General features: G+C 43.2%; 1 protein-coding gene across 1 annotated transcript in view; it reads left to right on the top strand.

The window, feature by feature from the left end:
• Nucleotides 1-2,523, top strand: part of LOC112230803 (synaptic vesicle glycoprotein 2C-like) — a 76,010-nt gene extending 73,487 nt beyond the window's left edge. The window contains exons 11-13 of the mRNA XM_042311386.1: nucleotides 838-1,041; nucleotides 1,183-1,342; nucleotides 1,456-2,523. Of these exons, the coding sequence (XP_042167320.1) occupies nucleotides 838-1,041; nucleotides 1,183-1,342; nucleotides 1,456-1,639 (548 nt within the window). The 3' untranslated portion in view covers nucleotides 1,640-2,523. The remainder of the gene's footprint in view (nucleotides 1-837; nucleotides 1,042-1,182; nucleotides 1,343-1,455) is intronic.
• The last annotated feature ends 15,917 nt before the right edge of the window (nucleotides 2,524-18,440 follow it).

The following is an 18,440-nucleotide window of genomic DNA, read 5'->3' on the forward strand; positions in this document are numbered from 1 at the left end:
CTTCCCCCCTCAGCCTTTAGGAAACAGCTGAACATGAAAACAATTTGGGCGTGTTCAGCTTGGTGCAAAAGCCACATGGGAAATGTAGTCTTACTGCCTCTAGCAGTGACACTCCTCCTTGGAGCAGAGGCCAAAGCGAGAGGAATGGGGGAGGGAGGGTGTGGTAATGGAGGGAGAGGGGAGAGAAGTAAAGCGAGGGCAGAGTGTTTGCTGCCTTTGTCTCTGTTATGTGTATTAATAGTTTTTTCGATCCGAGGGGAGTTACGTAGTTATCCCTAAAAGACCTGGGATGTTTTTGCTGATGGACCATGTTTTTGACCCCCCTCCCACCCCCTGTTCACCATTCCCTTCATCAAGAGAAGTTATTGAGGCAAAGAGGCAGGGTGATACCATTTGTGAATGATAGGGGGCAAACACGAGTTAATAAAATAGTTATAGGCCGGCCTAGTGACTTTCCTTATGAAATGGGGATACCTAGTCAGTTGTACAACTGGATGCATTCAACTGAAATGTGTCTTCCGCATTTGACTCAACCCGTTTGACACAGTGAGGTGCGGGGGGGCTGCCTTAATCAACATCCACAGCATCCAGGGAACAGTGGGTTAACTGCCTTGCTCAGGGGCAGAACGTCAGACTTTTACCTTGTCAGCTCGGGGATTCGATCCAGCAACCATTCAGTTACTGGCCCAACGCTCCTACCAGCCAGGCTACCTGCCGCGGGTTCAACCACAGCGGGTTCAACCACAGCAACAAAATCCACCTGCCAGACAAAAAGCACAGAAAGGAGTCAAATTAGTTCTCTTCATTCTCTGTTCGTCTCCATGTCTTTCTCTCCAGATATTGACGATTCTAAGCTGGTTGGGTCGAGGGTAATCAACAGTTCATTTCATCACAACAAAACGGGCTGTCAGATGACTTTCGATGACGACTACAGCGCCTACTGGGTCTACTTTGTCAACTTCCTGGGGACGCTCGCCGTGTTGCCCGGCAACATAGTCTCCGCCCTCCTCATGGATAAGATAGGGCGCCTGAGCATGCTGGGTAGGACTGTTTCAATTGTACACACGTTTTTGAAATTCTACTTCATACAGAGTATGTCTTTGGAATTCAGACAGAGTTTCAATTGCATGACTACCCCATTGGAGTTTGACATTGTGTGTAATAGCATGTTTTGTCCTTCAGGGGGCTCCATGGTGCTGTCAGGCATCAGTTGTTTCTTCCTGTGGTTTGGTACCAGTGAGTCTATGATGATCTTCATGCTGTGTCTCTATAACGGCCTCAGTATATCAGCCTGGAACTCCCTGGATGTAGTCACTGCTGAGCTTTACCCTACAGACAGGAGGTGGATAGAAGACACACACACACACACACACACACACACACACACACACACACACACACACACACACACACACACACACACGTATCCTGACTCTCTCCTCCTCTCCTCTCCAGGGGTACAGGCTTTGGCTTCTGTAATGCCATGTGTAAGCTGGCAGCTGTGCTGGGGAACCTGATCTTCGGCTCTCTGGTTGGCATCACTAAGGCCATCCCCATCCTGCTGGCGTCGACTGTACTGGTGGGAGGAGGACTGGTGGGGCTACGGCTGCCTGACACACGCGGCAATGTCCTGATGTAGAACTACACTACCCAGCAGCCTTCACTCATGTGCCTGTTAGGCTTTTGTTGAACATGCTGTCATAAGGACTACATATCCGGGCTGGCATTCAAGTATGCTATCTGGCCAGCTTCATGCTTAGCCAATTAGCTAAGCTAAACAATAGTACACACCGTAACAGTACAAAGTTGGTTGTCATAAGCTGACATGTACTGTCTTTGTTTTAAGACAGTGTTATGTAGGCCTTGTTACAGCATGTTCAAATAAGGAAATAGAGAAACACCAATGGTTGCCACATGGAACACACGTGTGTAAAAGGCTGCACCACCAATCACTCACAGACTGTACTCTGTCTTCAGTTCAGATTTGACTGTAAAATATGGGCATTCATTTGTTTGCTTGTTTGTTTGTTAATTTGTCTCTCAATAATGTAATAATGTCATTTATTGTGCCGCTGCTGTGCTATCTTGTACTTCAAACCAAAATGCCAAGAAGTGCTGTACACTTGAGAGTGGGGCGTGATTTCTCCTTTCAAAATAGTCAGTTATTCGTGATGTTTGTTCAAGCCTTTTGCAACTCCAGCTCCATTTGCTCCATAGAAATAGTAAGAAATAGCTTTTAGTGTCGTCAAAAGTTACAGCAAATTCAGCAGCTACATTTCTAAAGAAAACTGTGTGTGTGTGTGTTGTGGGACAGCTTAGGGCTTTGTTCTCTGTTGCTGTGGGTCTCTGTCAAAAGGAATTTATTCAGTAAGAAACCTCTGAGCTGCTAGCGATAGCTTCTTCTCCATTTCTTTGTATCTGTTTAACTCTTTCTTTGTCTTTACCTGTATCCCTAACTCTGTCTCTCTCTCTCTCTGTCTCTCTCACTCTCTGTCTCTCTCTCTCTCTGTCTCTGTCTCTCTCTCTGTCTCTCTCACTCTCTGTCTCTCTCTGTCTCTGTCTCTCTCTCTCTCAATCTCTCTCTCTCTCTCTCTGTCTCTCTCTCTCTCTGTCTGTCTCTCTCACTCTCTGTCTCTCTCTGTCTCTGTCTCTCTCTCTCTCTCTCTCTCTCTCTCTCTCTCTCTCTCTGTCTCTCTCTCTCTCTGTCTCTCTCTGTCTCTGTCTCTCTCTCTCTCAATCTCTCTCTCTCTCTCTCTGTCTCTCTCTCTCTCTGTCTCTCTCACTCTCTGTCTCTCTCTGTCTTTCCATTTATCTTTCTCGCATTGTCTCTCTCTCTCTCCTTACCTTGCTCTCTCTCTTTCTTTCTGTTGTGATTCTCTCTCCAACCCTCTATCCTTCCCTCTCTCTGCCATGCTGCCTGTCTCATACGGTAGCTTACCCTCTACAAAACTCGATGGCCTTTCTCAAATGTCGTGCCTCGTTCCCTCCAACCTTTCTCTCTTATGAAACTCTGCTGGAAATCGCTCTAGTAGTTCTTCTCTTCTTCGCTCTAATGTGTGTGTGTGTGTGTGTGTGTGTGTGTGTGTGTGTGTGTGTGTGTGTTGGTGTGTGACCTAATTTAAATCCATAAACAGAAAAGTAATATCTGCTTATGCGTGTTTAGGTTATTTGTTGCTGAGTTGATATAACATTAAACTATGTGTTTAAGCAGAAAGCAGGTGGATTTTAACGGGATGATATATGAAAAAGCCATTGTAGCAGCCTGGTCTCATAGACTAGACCTAACATGGTAAACGTAAATCTGGGACACTCAAATTAGTATGATATGTTGATTTAGTATGATATGTCACGTTTGGTTACATAAGACCGATGGTTACTTACTTCTTAGGGCTGCAATCCCGTTAACGGGATCGATATGACAACAGCCAGTGAAAGTGCAGGGCGCCAAATTCAAAACATCTCATCATTAAAATTCCTCAAACATACATGCATCTTATACCGTTTTAATGGTAATCTTGTTGTTAATCCCACCACAGTGTCCGATTTCAAATAGGCTTTACAGCGAAAGCACCACAAATGATTAGAAAATAAAGTAAACAGAAATCAGAATTCAGAATTCACATTATAAATATTCCCTTACCTTTGACGATCTTCATCAGAATGCACTCCTAGGAATCCTAGTTCCACAATAAATGCTTGATTTGTTCGATAATGTCCATTATTTATGTTCAAGGAGCTACTTTTGTTAGCGCGTTTAGTACGAAAATCCAAACGCTTGTGCAGGTCCATCTGAACGTCGGACGAAAACTTTAAAAAGTTATATTACAGGTTGAAGAAACTTGTCAAACTGAGTATAGAATCAATCTTTAGGATGTTTTTATCATAAAAGTTCAATAATGTTCCAACAGGAGAATTCCTATGTCTGTAGAGAAGCAATGGAACGCAGGTCGCTAATCATGTGAAATGCGCATGACCAGGACCTGGCTCTCTGCCAGATAACTGACTCAAAGAGCTCCCCTCCACACACAGTAGAAGCCTCGTTCAAGTTTCTAAAGACGGTTGACATCTAGTGGAAGCCCTAGGAAGTGCAACTTTATCCATACCCCACTGTGTATTCAATAGGGGCTGGGTTGAAAATCGTCCAACCTCAGATTTTCCACTTCCTTGTTTGGATTTCTTCTCGGGGTTTTGCCTGCCATATGAGTTCTGTTGTACTCACATACATCATTCAAACAGTTTTAGAAACTTCAGAGTGTTTTCTATCCAATACTAATAATAATATGCATATATTATATATACAGTGCCTTGCGAAAGTATTCGGCCCCCTTGAACTTTGCGACCTTTTGCCACATTTCAGGCTTCAAACATAAAGATATAAAACTGTTTTTTTTTTGTGAAGAATCAACAACAAGTGGGATACAATCATGAAGTGGAACGACATTTATTGGATATTTCAAACTTTTTTAACAAATCAAAAACTGAAAAATTGGGAGTGCAAAATTATTCAGCCCCCTTAAGTTAATACTTTGTAGCGCCACCTTTTGCTGCGATTACAGCTGTAAGTCGCTTGGGGTATGTCTCTATCAGTTTTGCACATCGAGAGACTGAACTTTTTTCCCATTCCTCCTTGCAAAACAGCCTGAGCTCAGTGAGGTTGGATGGAGAGCATTTGTGAAAAGCAGTTTTCAGTTCTTTCCACAGATTCTCGATTGGATTCAGGTCTGGACTTTGACTTGGCCATTCTAACACCTGGAAATGTTTATTTTTGAACCATTCCATTGTAGATTTTGCTTTATGTTTTGGATCATTGTCTTGTTGGAAGACAAATCTCCGTCCCAGTCTCAGGTCTTTTGCAGACTCGATCAGGTTTTCTTCCAGAATGGTCCTGTATTTGGCTCCATCCATCTTCCCATCAATTTTAACCATCTTCCCTGTCCCTGCTGAAGAAAAGCAGGCCCAAACCATGATGCTGCCACCACCATGTTCGACAGTGGGGATGGTGTGTTCAGGGTGATGAGCTGTGTTGCTTTTACGCCAAACATAACGTTTTGCATTGTTGTCAAAAAGTTCAATTTTGGTTTCATCTGACCAGAGCACCTTCTTCCACATGTTTGGTGTGTCTCCCAGGTGGCTTGTGGCAAACTTTAAACTACACTTTTTATGGATATCTTTAAGAAATGGCTTTCTTCTTGCCACTCTTCCATAAAGGCCAGATTTGTGCAATATACGACTGATTGCTGTCCTATGGACAGAGTCTCCCACCTCAGCTGTAGATCTCTGCAGTTCATCCAGAGTGATCATGGGCCTCTTGGCTGCATCTCTGATCAGTCTTCTCCTTGTATGAGCTGAAAGTTTAGAGGGACGGCCAGGTCTTGGTAGATTTGCAGTGGTCTGATACTCCTTCCATTTCAATATTATCGCTTGCACAGTGCTCCTTGGGATGTTTAAAGCTTGGGAAATCTTTTTGTATCCAAATCCAGCTTTAAACTTCTTCACAACAGTATCTCGGACCTGCCTGGTGTGTTCCTTGTTCTTCATGATGCTCTCTGCGCTTTTAACGGACCTCTGAGTCTATCACAGTGCAGGTGCATTTATACGGAGACTTGATTACACACAGGTGGATTGTATTTATCATCATTAGTCATTTAGGTCAACATTGGATCATTCAGAGATCCTCACTGAACTTCTGGAGAGAGTTTGCTGCACTGAAAGTAAAGGGGCTGAATAATTTTGCACGCCCAATTTTTCAGTTTTTGATTTGTTAAAAGAATTTGAAATATCCAATAAATGTCGTTCCACTTCATGATTGTGTCCCACTTGTTGTTGATTCTTCACAAAAAAATACAGTTTTATATCTTTATGTTTGAAGCCTGAAATGTGGCAAAAGGTTGCAAAGTTCAAGGGGGCCGAATACTTTCGCAAGGCACTGTACATATATTTCATCCAAGCTACTCAATACTGCCCCTGTAGCCATAATACGTTTTAAGGCAAAAACTAAAGTAGGGTGGTTCATCGGGGTGGATGGGTTGGCATATAACACAAACGTCTAGAAACCCAAAGGTAGCGAGTTTCAATCTCATTACAGACAACTTTAGCTAATTAGCAACTTTTCAACTACAATTTTTTTTAGCTACTTTGCAATTCTTTTGCATGTTAGCTAACCCTTCCCCTAATCCTAACCTTAAGTCACGCCCTGTTTCTATCCTGATCTGTTTCACCTGTCCTTGTGCTTGTCTCCACCCCCCTCCAGGTGTCGCCAATCTATTATCCCCTGTGTATTTATACCTGTGTTCTCTGTCGGATTGTTACCAGTTCGTCTTGTTTGTTCAAGCTTACCAGCGGTTTTTTCCTGTCAGCTCCTATCGTTTCCCAGCCTCTCGTTGCTAAATCAAATCAAATCACATGTTATTGGTCACAATGGTTAACAGATGTTAATGCGAGTGTAGCGAAATGCTTGAGCTTCTAGTTCGGTCCAGTCAGTAATATCTAACAACGACCATGCTAGTCCTCCCGCTTTTGACCATTGCCTGTCCTGACCCTGTACCCACTCTCCTGACCTCTCTGCCTGGCCCTGAGCCTGCCGTCCTGTACCTTTGCCTTACCCTGGATTTTCGACCCCTGCCTATCTTGACCTGTCTTGCCTGCCCAGTTGCTACAATAAAGTGTTACTTCGACAGTCTGCATCTGGGTCTTACCTTGATTCCTGATACCTTAACCCTTTAACCTCTAAACTTAACCCTAACACCCAACCCTAACTCCTAGCCTAGCTAATGTTAGCCAGCTAGCTATAATTCGTAACATATCATATGAAATGGGTGATGGTCATCCACAAATGAATACATACCATAGAAAACGTAACATAGTGTATTCAGATTTACGTACAGAATAATACAAAATGCTCTGAGACCAGGTTGATTGTAAACGTAGCCTGAGTTTAATCAAAGGTACATATTGCTGCTACCCTCAGTGCTATGGGTCGGACGTGAACACAAGATAGGTGATAAGATACGTTCTTTAGTCAGCCTAGGTGCCATAGTTTTACTATGTTACAAAATATTGATTCTGTAAGGATAGAATCCGAACTAGAGAAGTGTCAATGAAGGATTCCGGCTTGTCATGTTGAAGGGATATTTCACCCATTTGACTTGTTTACATGGATTACTTTCTAGGTATCCATACGGTTATCTAAATGTATAGTTTGTGGGGGAACTGCAGGAGTATGTTGGCAGTGTTGCAGTGCATGCTTTTGCTTTTGACCAGGAATGGATAGTTTGTGTAGATGTACAATATGTGTGTGCATGTGTGTGTGTATGATATCGGGTGTGTGTGTGTGTTTATTATAATGTATACATTCAAAACCATGGGTTGGGGTCGATATTGACGAGTTGATTTGACTCACTGAAGTGTCTGATTGGTTTGTTAATGAGTTTCTGTGTCTGTCAGCTCGTCCAACTGCATAATTTGCAGCCATCTATCCCTCCTCACATCATTCTGTGTGAAACAAACTCTAAGGCCTAGATCTAAGGCCTAGATTCAATCAGATCAAATGTTAACTGGAGACAGCAGACACCAGCATAGTGGACGTTTTGGCAGCATCAAAACATCCACTGCTCTTTTGCGATCAGAGTTGGAAGTTCCGAACGAGAAAGTATAGGCTATACAGAAATAATTATGCTCAGAATGAAAAATCATGAATTCAAAATGAGGATTTCTGTCAGCCTAATTGATGTGTAGATTACATCTAAAATTCCTGTGTTCCAATTTCTAAACAAGGCTGCATAGGATTTACGTTAATGCGACTCCTTGCAGCCAATGGCAATGTCCTCTTTAGGTATAATGCCAGGAGCCGCTTGTGGATTTGACAGCTCTAACGCAGTTCCACCTCCGCCAAAACAACCGCTACGCGGATCTGATTGAATAGAGCCCTAAAACTACACCTCTGTTAAAATAGGAAACTTTGCATGTGTGCTACTAAAGTATTTCTGTTGCTGTGCTGTTTTCGTGTCTCTGCTTACAGGGATGTAGTGGTAAAAAATATATAAAGGTGGCTATACGTTGAATGCCGGCCGAGATGACAGGCGTAGAGGATCGAGTAACGTAAGCACCAATGCTAACCATGCTAATTAGTGTAATAGCCAGGTGTGCTAACAACATAATAAACAACATTTTTTTAACGTTTGTTTCCACTCCACTACATCCCTGCTGCTGTTCTTCTGTGGAGGAGCTGCTATGTTAATCTGGGTCAAAGGTGAATGTATCATTCTGGTGAGGTCCTTGTTGTTAGGTTGTTCTGTGGGCAGGTGTCTGTCCCTTCTTCTGAGTTGACTTCTGGGTAGTTGTGACGGGCATGCCAGTGGTGAGAGGACTGTACTATACGTAGCTACAGACATGCTATAGACCAGGACTATTCAACTCCAGGCCCTCCAGGTCCCTCCACAGTACTGCTAGGTTTCTCTCCTTCTCTCTCCCTCTTCTCACCCAGTCTAGACCCTGAAAGAACAAGATTGTATTTGATCAGCCAGAGAATCCATTGACCAAGTCTGAATCAGTCCCTGATCAGAGGAGGGAGGGATGAAAACCAGCAGTGCTGAAGTTACTAGTCCTTTAGGCCCAGGTTGGAATAGCCCTGCTATAGACAATACGTAGATAGAGGTGTGTGTTAAACCATTTACTAAATACCTGTCCTTGATGTAGTTTATCTTGATGAGGGAACGTTAACATGTGCCATGTCTAAAGTCTAAAGAGGTTTAGGTTAAACTGGGATCTACATGTATTCAATAAAGGCTTACATTATCTAACAACCATGGTACTTGTATTACAGATTTTTTTTTACATCGGTGTCATTTGTCAAGATGGACAGAGGGTGGAGCTGTCCATTCGGTGTGTATGTGTGTTACAACTGTTTTGGCTTAGAGTTACAGGGCTAATGTGCTCTTCTGTTGCGCAGGGGGCCCAGTTTGACCGTAACTGAGTGCTGCTGAGAATCTCACAGTTGTACATAAGCTTCAATAACAACATAAACGGGTTGTATGTAAGCAATCTCCAATAACACCCTTCATGTTATCTACAAGCTACTGTGCGTGTGTGTGGGGGGGTGTCATTTATCCAGATCCTTTGAGAACCCTGTTACTACTACTAATATTACTAAGTAGTATTACTAATACTTGACTTACAGAGTGAGGGGGGGGGGTACCTGAGAAGAGAATTACCTGAGAAGAGAAGTACCTAAGTAAAGGTGAAAGGTATGATGAAACCAAGATTGAACTCTTTGGCCTGAACGGAGGAAACCTGGCACCATCCCTACGGTGAAGCATGGTGGTGGCACCATAATGCAGTGGGGATGTTGTTCAGCATCAGAGACTGGGAGACTAGTCAAGATTGAGGGAAAGAGCAAATTACAGAGAGATCATTGATGATAACCTGCTCCAGAGCGCTCAGGACCTCAGACTGGGGCAAAGGGTCACATTCCAACAGGAAAATGATCCTAAGCACACAGCCAAGACAACGCAGGACTGGCTTTGGGTAAAGTCTCTGAATGTCCTAGAGTGGCCCAGCCAGAGCCCGGACTTGAACCCAAACGAAAATCTCTGGAGAGACCTGAAAATAGCTGTGCAGAGACACTCCCTATCCAACCTGACCGAGCTTGAGAGGATCTGCAGAGAAGAATAGGAGAAACTTCACAAATACAGGTGTGCCAAGCTTGTAGCATCATACCCAAGAAGACTTGAGGCTGCAATCGCTTCCAAAGATGCTTCAACAAAGTACTGAGTAAAAGGTCTGAGTACTTATGTTGATGTGATATTTCCTTTTTATATTTTTTATGCATTTGCAAACATTTCTAAAAACCTGCTTAGTCATTATGGGATATTGTGTGTAGATTAAAAATGAGGGGGAAAAACAACTGAATCTATTTTAGAATGAGGCTGTAACGTAACGTGGAAAAAGTGAAAGGGTATGAAAACGTTCTGAATGCATTGTATGTCTGTACATACTCATGTACAGTAAGTTTTTCATGAATAGAGGGTCATTATGGACTTAAATAAACCATTTATCATCTGAAGTGGAGGATGTGAAGACCATTAGAGGTAAGAGGAGATCAGTGTATTTCACTTTCCAATCCAGACAACAGGGAGGAAAAATAATCTTGTTTGTGTCGTCTGTATGTCACTTTGTTTTAGTCAGGGCGAGAGTTGGGTGGGTTGTCTATGTTCCTTTTTCTATGTGGTGTTTTTGTGTTTGGCCTGGTATGGTTCTCAATCAGAGGCAGGTGTCGTTAGTTGTCTCTGATTGAGAATCATACTTAGGTAGCCTTTTCCCACCTGTGTTTCGTGGGTGATTGTTTTCTGTCTTTGTGTAGGTCACCAGACAGGACTGTTTCGTTTCGTGTCATTCTCTTTGTTATTTTTGTTTTAGTGTTCTGTGTGTAATAAATTCATCATGAACGTGTACCACGCTGCACATTGGTCCTCCGATCCTTCCTACTACTCCTCCTCAGAAGAGGAAGAAGAAAGACGTTACACTGTATTTGAGAGAAAAAGAATGAGAGCACTCTTGTTTGAAAACAATGAGTGGAGAAAGAGGAATAGATGTTTGTGTGCGTGCCTGACAGAGAGACAATCTGATGAATAGTTGTTGGAATGATGCAAACATAAGTTTTATTGCAGGGAAGATAGCATAGCTCGGGAGACATAGAACCACTAATAGTAAGTCACTATGATATAATTAAGCAATAAGGCCCGAGGGGGTGTGGTATATGGCCCTCTCCCACCTGGACAAAATGAATACCTAAGAGAGAATGCTGTTCATTGACTACAGCTCAGCATTTAACAACATTGTCCCCACAAAGCTTCTAAGCTAAGCACCCTGGGACTAAACACCTCCCTCTGCAACTGGCTCCTGGACTTCCTGACACTCTGCCACCAGGTTGTAGGGTTAGGCAACAACACATCTGCCACGCTGATCTTCAACAAGGGGGCCCCTCAGGGGTGTGTGCTTAGACTCCTCCTGTACTCTCTGTTCACCCATGACTGCGTGTCCAAGCACGTCTCCAACACCATCGTTAAGTTTGCTGACGACACAACGGTGGTAGGCCTGATCACTGACAATGATGAGAGAGCCTATAGGGAGGAGGTCAGAGACCTGGCAGTGTGGTGGACAACAATGTCTTCCTCAACGTGAGCAAGACAAAGGAGATGATCGTGGACTACAGGAAAAGGAGTGATGAACATGCCCCCATTCACATCGGCAAGGCTGTAGTGGAGCGGGTTGAGAATTTCAAGTTCCTTGTTGTCCACATCACCAACAATCTATCATGGTCCTAACAAACCAAGAAAGTTGTGTAGATGGCACGGCAGCACTTATTCCCCCTCAGGAGACTGAAAAGATTTGGCATGGGTCCCTAGATCCTCAAAAAGTTCTACAGCTGCACCATTGAGAGCATCCAGACCGGTTGCATCACCGCCTTGTATGGCAACTGCTTGGCATCTGACCGTAAGGCGTTACAGAGGGTAGAGCTTACGGCCCAGTACATCTCCGGGGCCAAGCTTCCTGCCAACCAGGACCTATATACTAGGTGGTGTCAGAGGAAGGCCCAAAAAATTGTCAAAGACTCCAGTCACCCAAGTCATAGATTGTTCTCTCTGCTACCACACAGCAAGCGGTACCGGAGCGCCAAGTCTAGGACCAAAAGGCTCCTTAACAGCTTCTACCCCCAAGCCATAAGACTGCTGAACAATTAATCAACTGGCCACCCAGACTATTTGCATTGACCCCCCCCCGCCCCACACACAGCTGCTCGCTGTTCACTCACTGTTCATTATTTATTTATGCATACTTACTTTACCCCTCCCGACATGTACGAATTACCTCAACAAACTTGTACCACCGCACATTGACTCGGTACCCCCATTTAGGTGTTCCTAATGTTTTGTACAGTCCACTTAGATATGGTAAGTTATAAGTATACTAAGGGATTTGTGAAAATCCTAGCCAGAGCAAGATGAGCTAAAATCTAACAAAGGAACATTAGATAAACCCTCTCTTTTTCTGCCGTCAAAATTGCAGTGTTAAACGATGGAGAATTGCAGCCTCCTCATCCTTCTGCAGCTTGCCTGCCAAATGTGTGCTTGCCCCAACCAAGCACCCAAGCTAACTGGCTAAAGTTGGCTAGCTTGCTTGCTATCGTTAGCTACTTCCAGACAGAAATGAGAGAACACCTCACTCTGAAGGTGTAAAGTTTTAAGTTCCTCGGCGTACACATCAGGGACAAACTGAAAAGGCCTACCCACACAGACAGCATGGTGAAGAAGGCGCAACAGCTCCTCTTCAACCTCAGGAGGCTGAAGAAATTTGGCTTGCCACCAAAAACACTCACAAACTTTTACAGATGCACAATCCAGAGCATCCTGTCGGGCTGTATCACCGACTGGTACGGCAACTGCACCGCCCACAACCATAAGGCTCTCCAGAGGGTAGTGAGGTCTGAACAACGCATCACCGGGGGCAAACTACCCGCCCTCTAGGAGACCTACACCACCCGATGTCACAGGAAGGCCAAAAAGATCATCAAGGACAACAACCACCCGAGCCACTGCCTGTTCACCCCACTATCATCCAGAAGGCGAGGTCAGTACAGTACAAAGCTGGGACCGAGAGACTGAAAAACAGCTTCTATCTCAAGGCCATCAGACTGTTAAACAGCCATCACTAACATTGAGTGGCTGCTGCCAACATACTGACTCAAATCTCTAGCCACTTAATAATTACCAATTGGATGTAATACATGTATAACTAGTCACTTTAAACAGTGCCACTTTATATAATGTTTACAGACCCTACATTACTCACCTCATAAGTATACTGTACTCTATACCATCTACTGCATCTTGCCTCTGCCGTTCGGTCATCACTCATCCACATATTGTTATGTACATATTCTTATTCATTCCTTTACACTTGTGTGTATAAGGTAGCTGTTGTGAAATTGTTAGATTACTTGTTACATATTACTGCACGGTTAGAACTAGAAGCACAAGCATTTCGCTACACTCGCATTAACATCTGCTAACCATGTGTATGTGACCAATGGAAAGGTTTGTCGCAAATGGGTCTTCCAAATGGACCCCAAGCATACTTCCAAAGTTGTGGCAAAATTGCTTAAGGACAACAAAGTCAAGGTATTGGAGTGGCCATCACAAAGCCCTGACTTCAATCCTATAGAAAATTTGTGGGCAGATCTGAAAAAGCGTGTACGAGCAAGGAGGCCTACAAACCTGACTCAGTTACACCAGCTCTGTCAGGAGGAATGGGCCAAAATTCATCCAACTTATTGTGAGAAGCTTGTGGAAGGCTACCCGAAACGCTTGACCCAAGTTAAACAATTTAAAGGCAATGCTACCAAATACTAATTGAGTGTATGTAAACTTCTGACCAACTGGGAATGTGATGAAAGAAATAAAAGCTGAAATAAATCCTTCTCTCTACTATTATTCTGACATTTCACATTCTTAAACCTAACTGACCTAAGACAGGGACTTTTTTACTAGGATTAAATGTCAGGAATTGTGAAAAACTGAGTTGAAATGTATTTGGCTAAAGTGTATGTAAACTTCCGATTTACATATATATATGTCCCCTCCACTTCTAAAACCAAAGTTGCACCCCTGTCTATAATAGATATAAAGGCTGTCAAGATATTAATGTTTCCAGAAAGGAGTGTATATATTTGGCCTGGCAACGTGGTTTTACGCGCTGACTGAATGGAAGCTGTGTAAGGGTTTTCTTTAGGTGAAGTAGAGGCGGACCAAAATGCAGCGTGGTGGTTGTTCATGTTCTTTAATTTATAAAGACACTACACATGAGATAACTAACAAAAACAACAAACGTGAGAAAACCTAAAACAGTCCCATCTGGTGCAAAACACAGACAGGAACAATCACCCACAAACACACAGTGAAACCCAGGCTACCTAAATATGGTTCCCAATCAGAGACAATGACTAACACCTGCCTCTGATTGAGAACCATATCAGGCCAGACATAGAAATAGACAAACAAGACATCCAACATAGAATGCCCACTCAGATCACACCCTGACCAACCAAAACATAGAAACATACAAAGCAAACTATGGTCAGGGTGTGACAAGCTGGTAAATTAGTTTTTTACTCGGCTGGTCAAGACCGAGCACAACTGTATCCGACATGGAGTACTACAACACTGATTAATATGATTATGTTTTGGCAAATCAATTAGAAATCAATAACTTCAAATTTGTCATTACTCCAAATATCAAAGTGTGGAACAAAATTAGTGGCGAGAAGTTTAATTCTGGTCAAACAAATGAATCAGTATACATTTGTAGTTTTCAGAGATGAGAGAATTGATCATAAATGTTAATTGCTCTCTCTCCCGCAGCATTGAAGCTGGGAAGAAGAAGAAGCATTCAGACATTCAGCAGTAAAAAAATAATCTAGAGGACAAAGACAGACAAGTAGAGGAGTTGAGGAAGACATTGAGGGAATTTGAAGAGAACCTAAAAGAAAAGGACTCAACACTGAAGGAGAGGAATAATGTACTGAAGGACACAGAGCGCAGACTGGAGAAAACCACACAGTAACTGAATGAGAACATCAAGCAAATTCAGGCACACAACTGGATGATACAGTAGAGAGAAATAGAGAGTCCTGGAGAACACCATCAAATCATATCAAATGTCATTGGTCGCGTACACGTGTTTAGCCGATGTTATTGGTCGCGTACACGTGTTTAGCCGATGTCATTGGTCGCGTACACGTGTTTAGCCGATGTCATTGGTCGCGTACACGTGTTTAGCCGATGTCATTGGTCGCGTACACGTGTTTAGCCGATGTTATTGGTCGCGTACACGTGTTTAGCAGATGTTATTGGTCACATACACGTGTTTAGCCGATGTCATTGGTCGCGAACACGTGTTTAGCCGATGTCATTGGTCGCGTACACGTGTTTAGCCGATGTTATTGGTCGCGTACACGTGTTTAGCAGATGTTATTGGTCACATACACGTGTTTAGCAGATGTTATTGGTCGCGTACACGTGTTTAGCCGATGTTATTGGTCGCGTACACGTGTTTAGCCGATGTTATTGGTCGCGTACACGTGTTTAGCAGATGTTATTGGTCACATACACGTGTTTAGCCGATGTTATTGGTCGCGTACACGTGTTTAGCAGATGTTATTGGTCGCGTACACGTGTTTAGCAGATGTCATTGGTCGCGTACACGTGTTTAGCCGATGTCATTGGTCGCGAACACGTGTTTAGCCGATGTCATTGGTCGCGTACACGTGTTTAGCCGATGTTATTGGTCGCGTACACGTGTTTAGCCGATGTTATTGGTCGCGTACACGTGTTTAGCCGATGTTATTGGTCGCGTACACGTGTTTAGCCGATGTTATTGGTCGCGTACACGTGTTTAGCAGATGTTATTGGTCACATACACGTGTTTAGCAGATGTCATTGGTCGCGTACACGTGTTTAGCCGATGTTATTGGTCGCGTACACGTGTTTAGCAGATGTTATTGCAGGTGTAGTGAAGTTCTTGTGTTTCTAGCTCCGACAGTGCAGCAATAACAAGTAATATCTTAACAATTTCACAACAACCCAATACACACAAATCCAAGTAAAGGAATGGGATTACGAATATATAAATATATGGACGAGCGATGTCAGAGCGCCATAGAAGAAGACACAGTAGTATAATATACAGTATATACATATGAGATGAGTAATGCAAAATATTTCAAAATTATTAAAGTGACTAGTGTTCCATTTATTGAAGTGGCAAAGTACCAAAGAGGTGGAGAAGAGTAAGAGACAAGTGGATGCACTGGGAAAGGACCTGCAGGACTCGAACAGCCAAGTAGAGAACTTCAGAGTTCTACTGCAGGAAGAAGACTGTCAGCTAGAGGACAGGAGTGAAGGACAGACTACTGGAAGAGAGAGAAAAACAAGTGGAGAAAGTCAACCATGAAAATGTTAAACTGGGTAAGATTACTAAAACCCTTTCATTATCACCTTTCCTCAATTTGCAGGTTATTGATGACTCTTCACAAAGCAATGAATATGGTTGGATATCACATCATACTTTCTAAGTACGTAATATTTCTGCCTAAAGTCTTTTAACACAGAATTCAGATATTATCATTTCAGCTTAACAGATTTGTGATGTGAAGACTAAGAAGAAGAGAGACCTCAGCTCAGATGACTGGTTAGTGAAATACACAATAATGTATGTGATACTTAACATTCACATTTCACTAGAAACCCAGAACTTCCCTTCGGTAGGTTTATACCTTCATGTGTCACTGAGGTAACGTAAACCTACCTTCATGTGTCACTGAGGTAACGTAAACCTACCTTCATGTGTCACTGAGGTAACGTAAACCTACCTTCATGTGTCACTGAGGTAACGTAAACCTACCTTCATGTGTCACTGAGGTAACGTAAACCTACCTTCATGTGTCACTGAGGTAATGTAAACCTACCTTCATGTGTCACTGAGGTAACGTAAACCTACCTTCATGTGTCACTGAGGTAACGTAAACCTACCTTCATGTGTCACTGAGGTAATGTAAACCTACCTTCATGTGTCACTGAGGTAACGTAAACCTACCTTCATGTGTTACTGAGGTAACGTAAACCTACCTTCATGAGTCACTGAGGTAACGTAAACCTACCTTCATGTGTCACTGAGGTAACGTAAACCTACCTTCATGTGTCACTGAGGTAATGTAAACCTACCTTCATGTGTTACTGAGGTAACGTAAACCTACCTTCATGAGTCACTGAGGTAATGTAAACCTACCTTCATGTGTCACTGAGGTAACGTAAACCTACCTTCATGTGTCACTGAGGTAACGTAAACCTACCTTCATGTGTCACTAAGGTAACGTAAACCTACCTTCATGTGTCACTGAGGTAACGTAAACCTACATTCATGTGTCACTGAGGTAACGTAAACCTACCTTCATGTGTCAGTGTTCCCATAAAGGGTTGTCATGTGTCAGTGAGGTAACATAAACCTACCTTCATGAGTCACTGAGGTAAGGTAAACCTACCTTCATGTGTCACTGAGGTAACCTAAACCTACCTTCATGTGTCACTGAGGTAATGTTAACCTACCTTCATGAGTCACTGAGGTAGCGTAAACCTACCTTCATGTGTCAGTGTTCCCATAAAGGGTTGTCATGTGTCACTGAGGTAACGTAAACCATACCTTCATGTGTCACTGAGGTAACGTAAACCTACCTTCAGGAGTCACTGAGGTAACGTAAACCTACCTTCACGTGTCACTGAGGTAACGTAAACCTACCTTCACGAGTCACTGAGGTAACGTAAACCTACCTTCACGAGTCACTGAGGTAACGTAAACCTACCTTCACGAGTCACTGAGGTAACGTAAACCTACCTTCACGTGTCACTGAGGTAACGTAAACCTACCTTCATGAGTCACTGAGGTAACATAAACCTACCTTCACGAGTCACTGAGGTAACGTAAACCTACCTTCACGAGTCACTGAGGTAACGTAAACCTACCTTCACGAGTCACTGAGGTAACGTAAACCTACCTTCACGTGTCACTGAGGTAACGTAAACCTACCTTCATGAGTCACTGAGGTAACGTAAACCTACCTTCATGTGTCACTGAGGTAGCGTGAACCTACCTTCATGAGTCACTGAGGTAACGTAAACCTACCTTCATGTGTCACTGAGGTAGCGTGAACCTACCTTCATGAGTCACTGAGGTAACGTAAACCTACCTTCATGTGTCACTGAGGTAACGTAAACCTACCTTCATGTGTCACTGAGGTAACGTAAACCTACCTTCATGTGTCACTGAGGTAACGTAAACCTACCTTCATGTGTCACTGAGGTAACGTAAACCTACCTTCATGTGTCACTGAGGTAATGTAAACCTACCTTCATGTGTCACTGAGGTAATGTAAACCTACCTTCATGTGTCACTGAGGTAACGTAAACCTACCTTCATGTGTCACTGAGGTAACGTAAACCTACCTTCATGTGTCACTGAGGTAACGTAAACCTACCTTCATGTGTCACTGAGGTAATGTAAACCTACCTTCATGTGTTACTGAGGTAACGTAAACCTACCTTCATGAGTCACTGAGGTAATGTAAACCTACCTTCATGTGTCACTGAGGTAACGTAAACCTACCTTCATGTGTCACTGAGGTAACGTAAACCTACCTTCATGTGTCACTGAGGTAACGTAAACCTACCTTCATGTGTCACTGAGGTAACGTAAACCTACCTTCATGTGTCACTGAGGTAATGTAAACCTACCTTCATGTGTTACTGAGGTAACGTAAACCTACCTTCATGAGTCACTGAGGTAATGTAAACCTACCTTCATGTGTCACTGAGGTAACGTAAACCTACCTTCAT

Source organism: Oncorhynchus tshawytscha, linkage group LG33 (genome assembly GCF_018296145.1).
Source record: "Oncorhynchus tshawytscha isolate Ot180627B linkage group LG33, Otsh_v2.0, whole genome shotgun sequence".
In the NCBI taxonomy this organism is placed as follows: domain Eukaryota; kingdom Metazoa; phylum Chordata; class Actinopteri; order Salmoniformes; family Salmonidae; genus Oncorhynchus; species Oncorhynchus tshawytscha.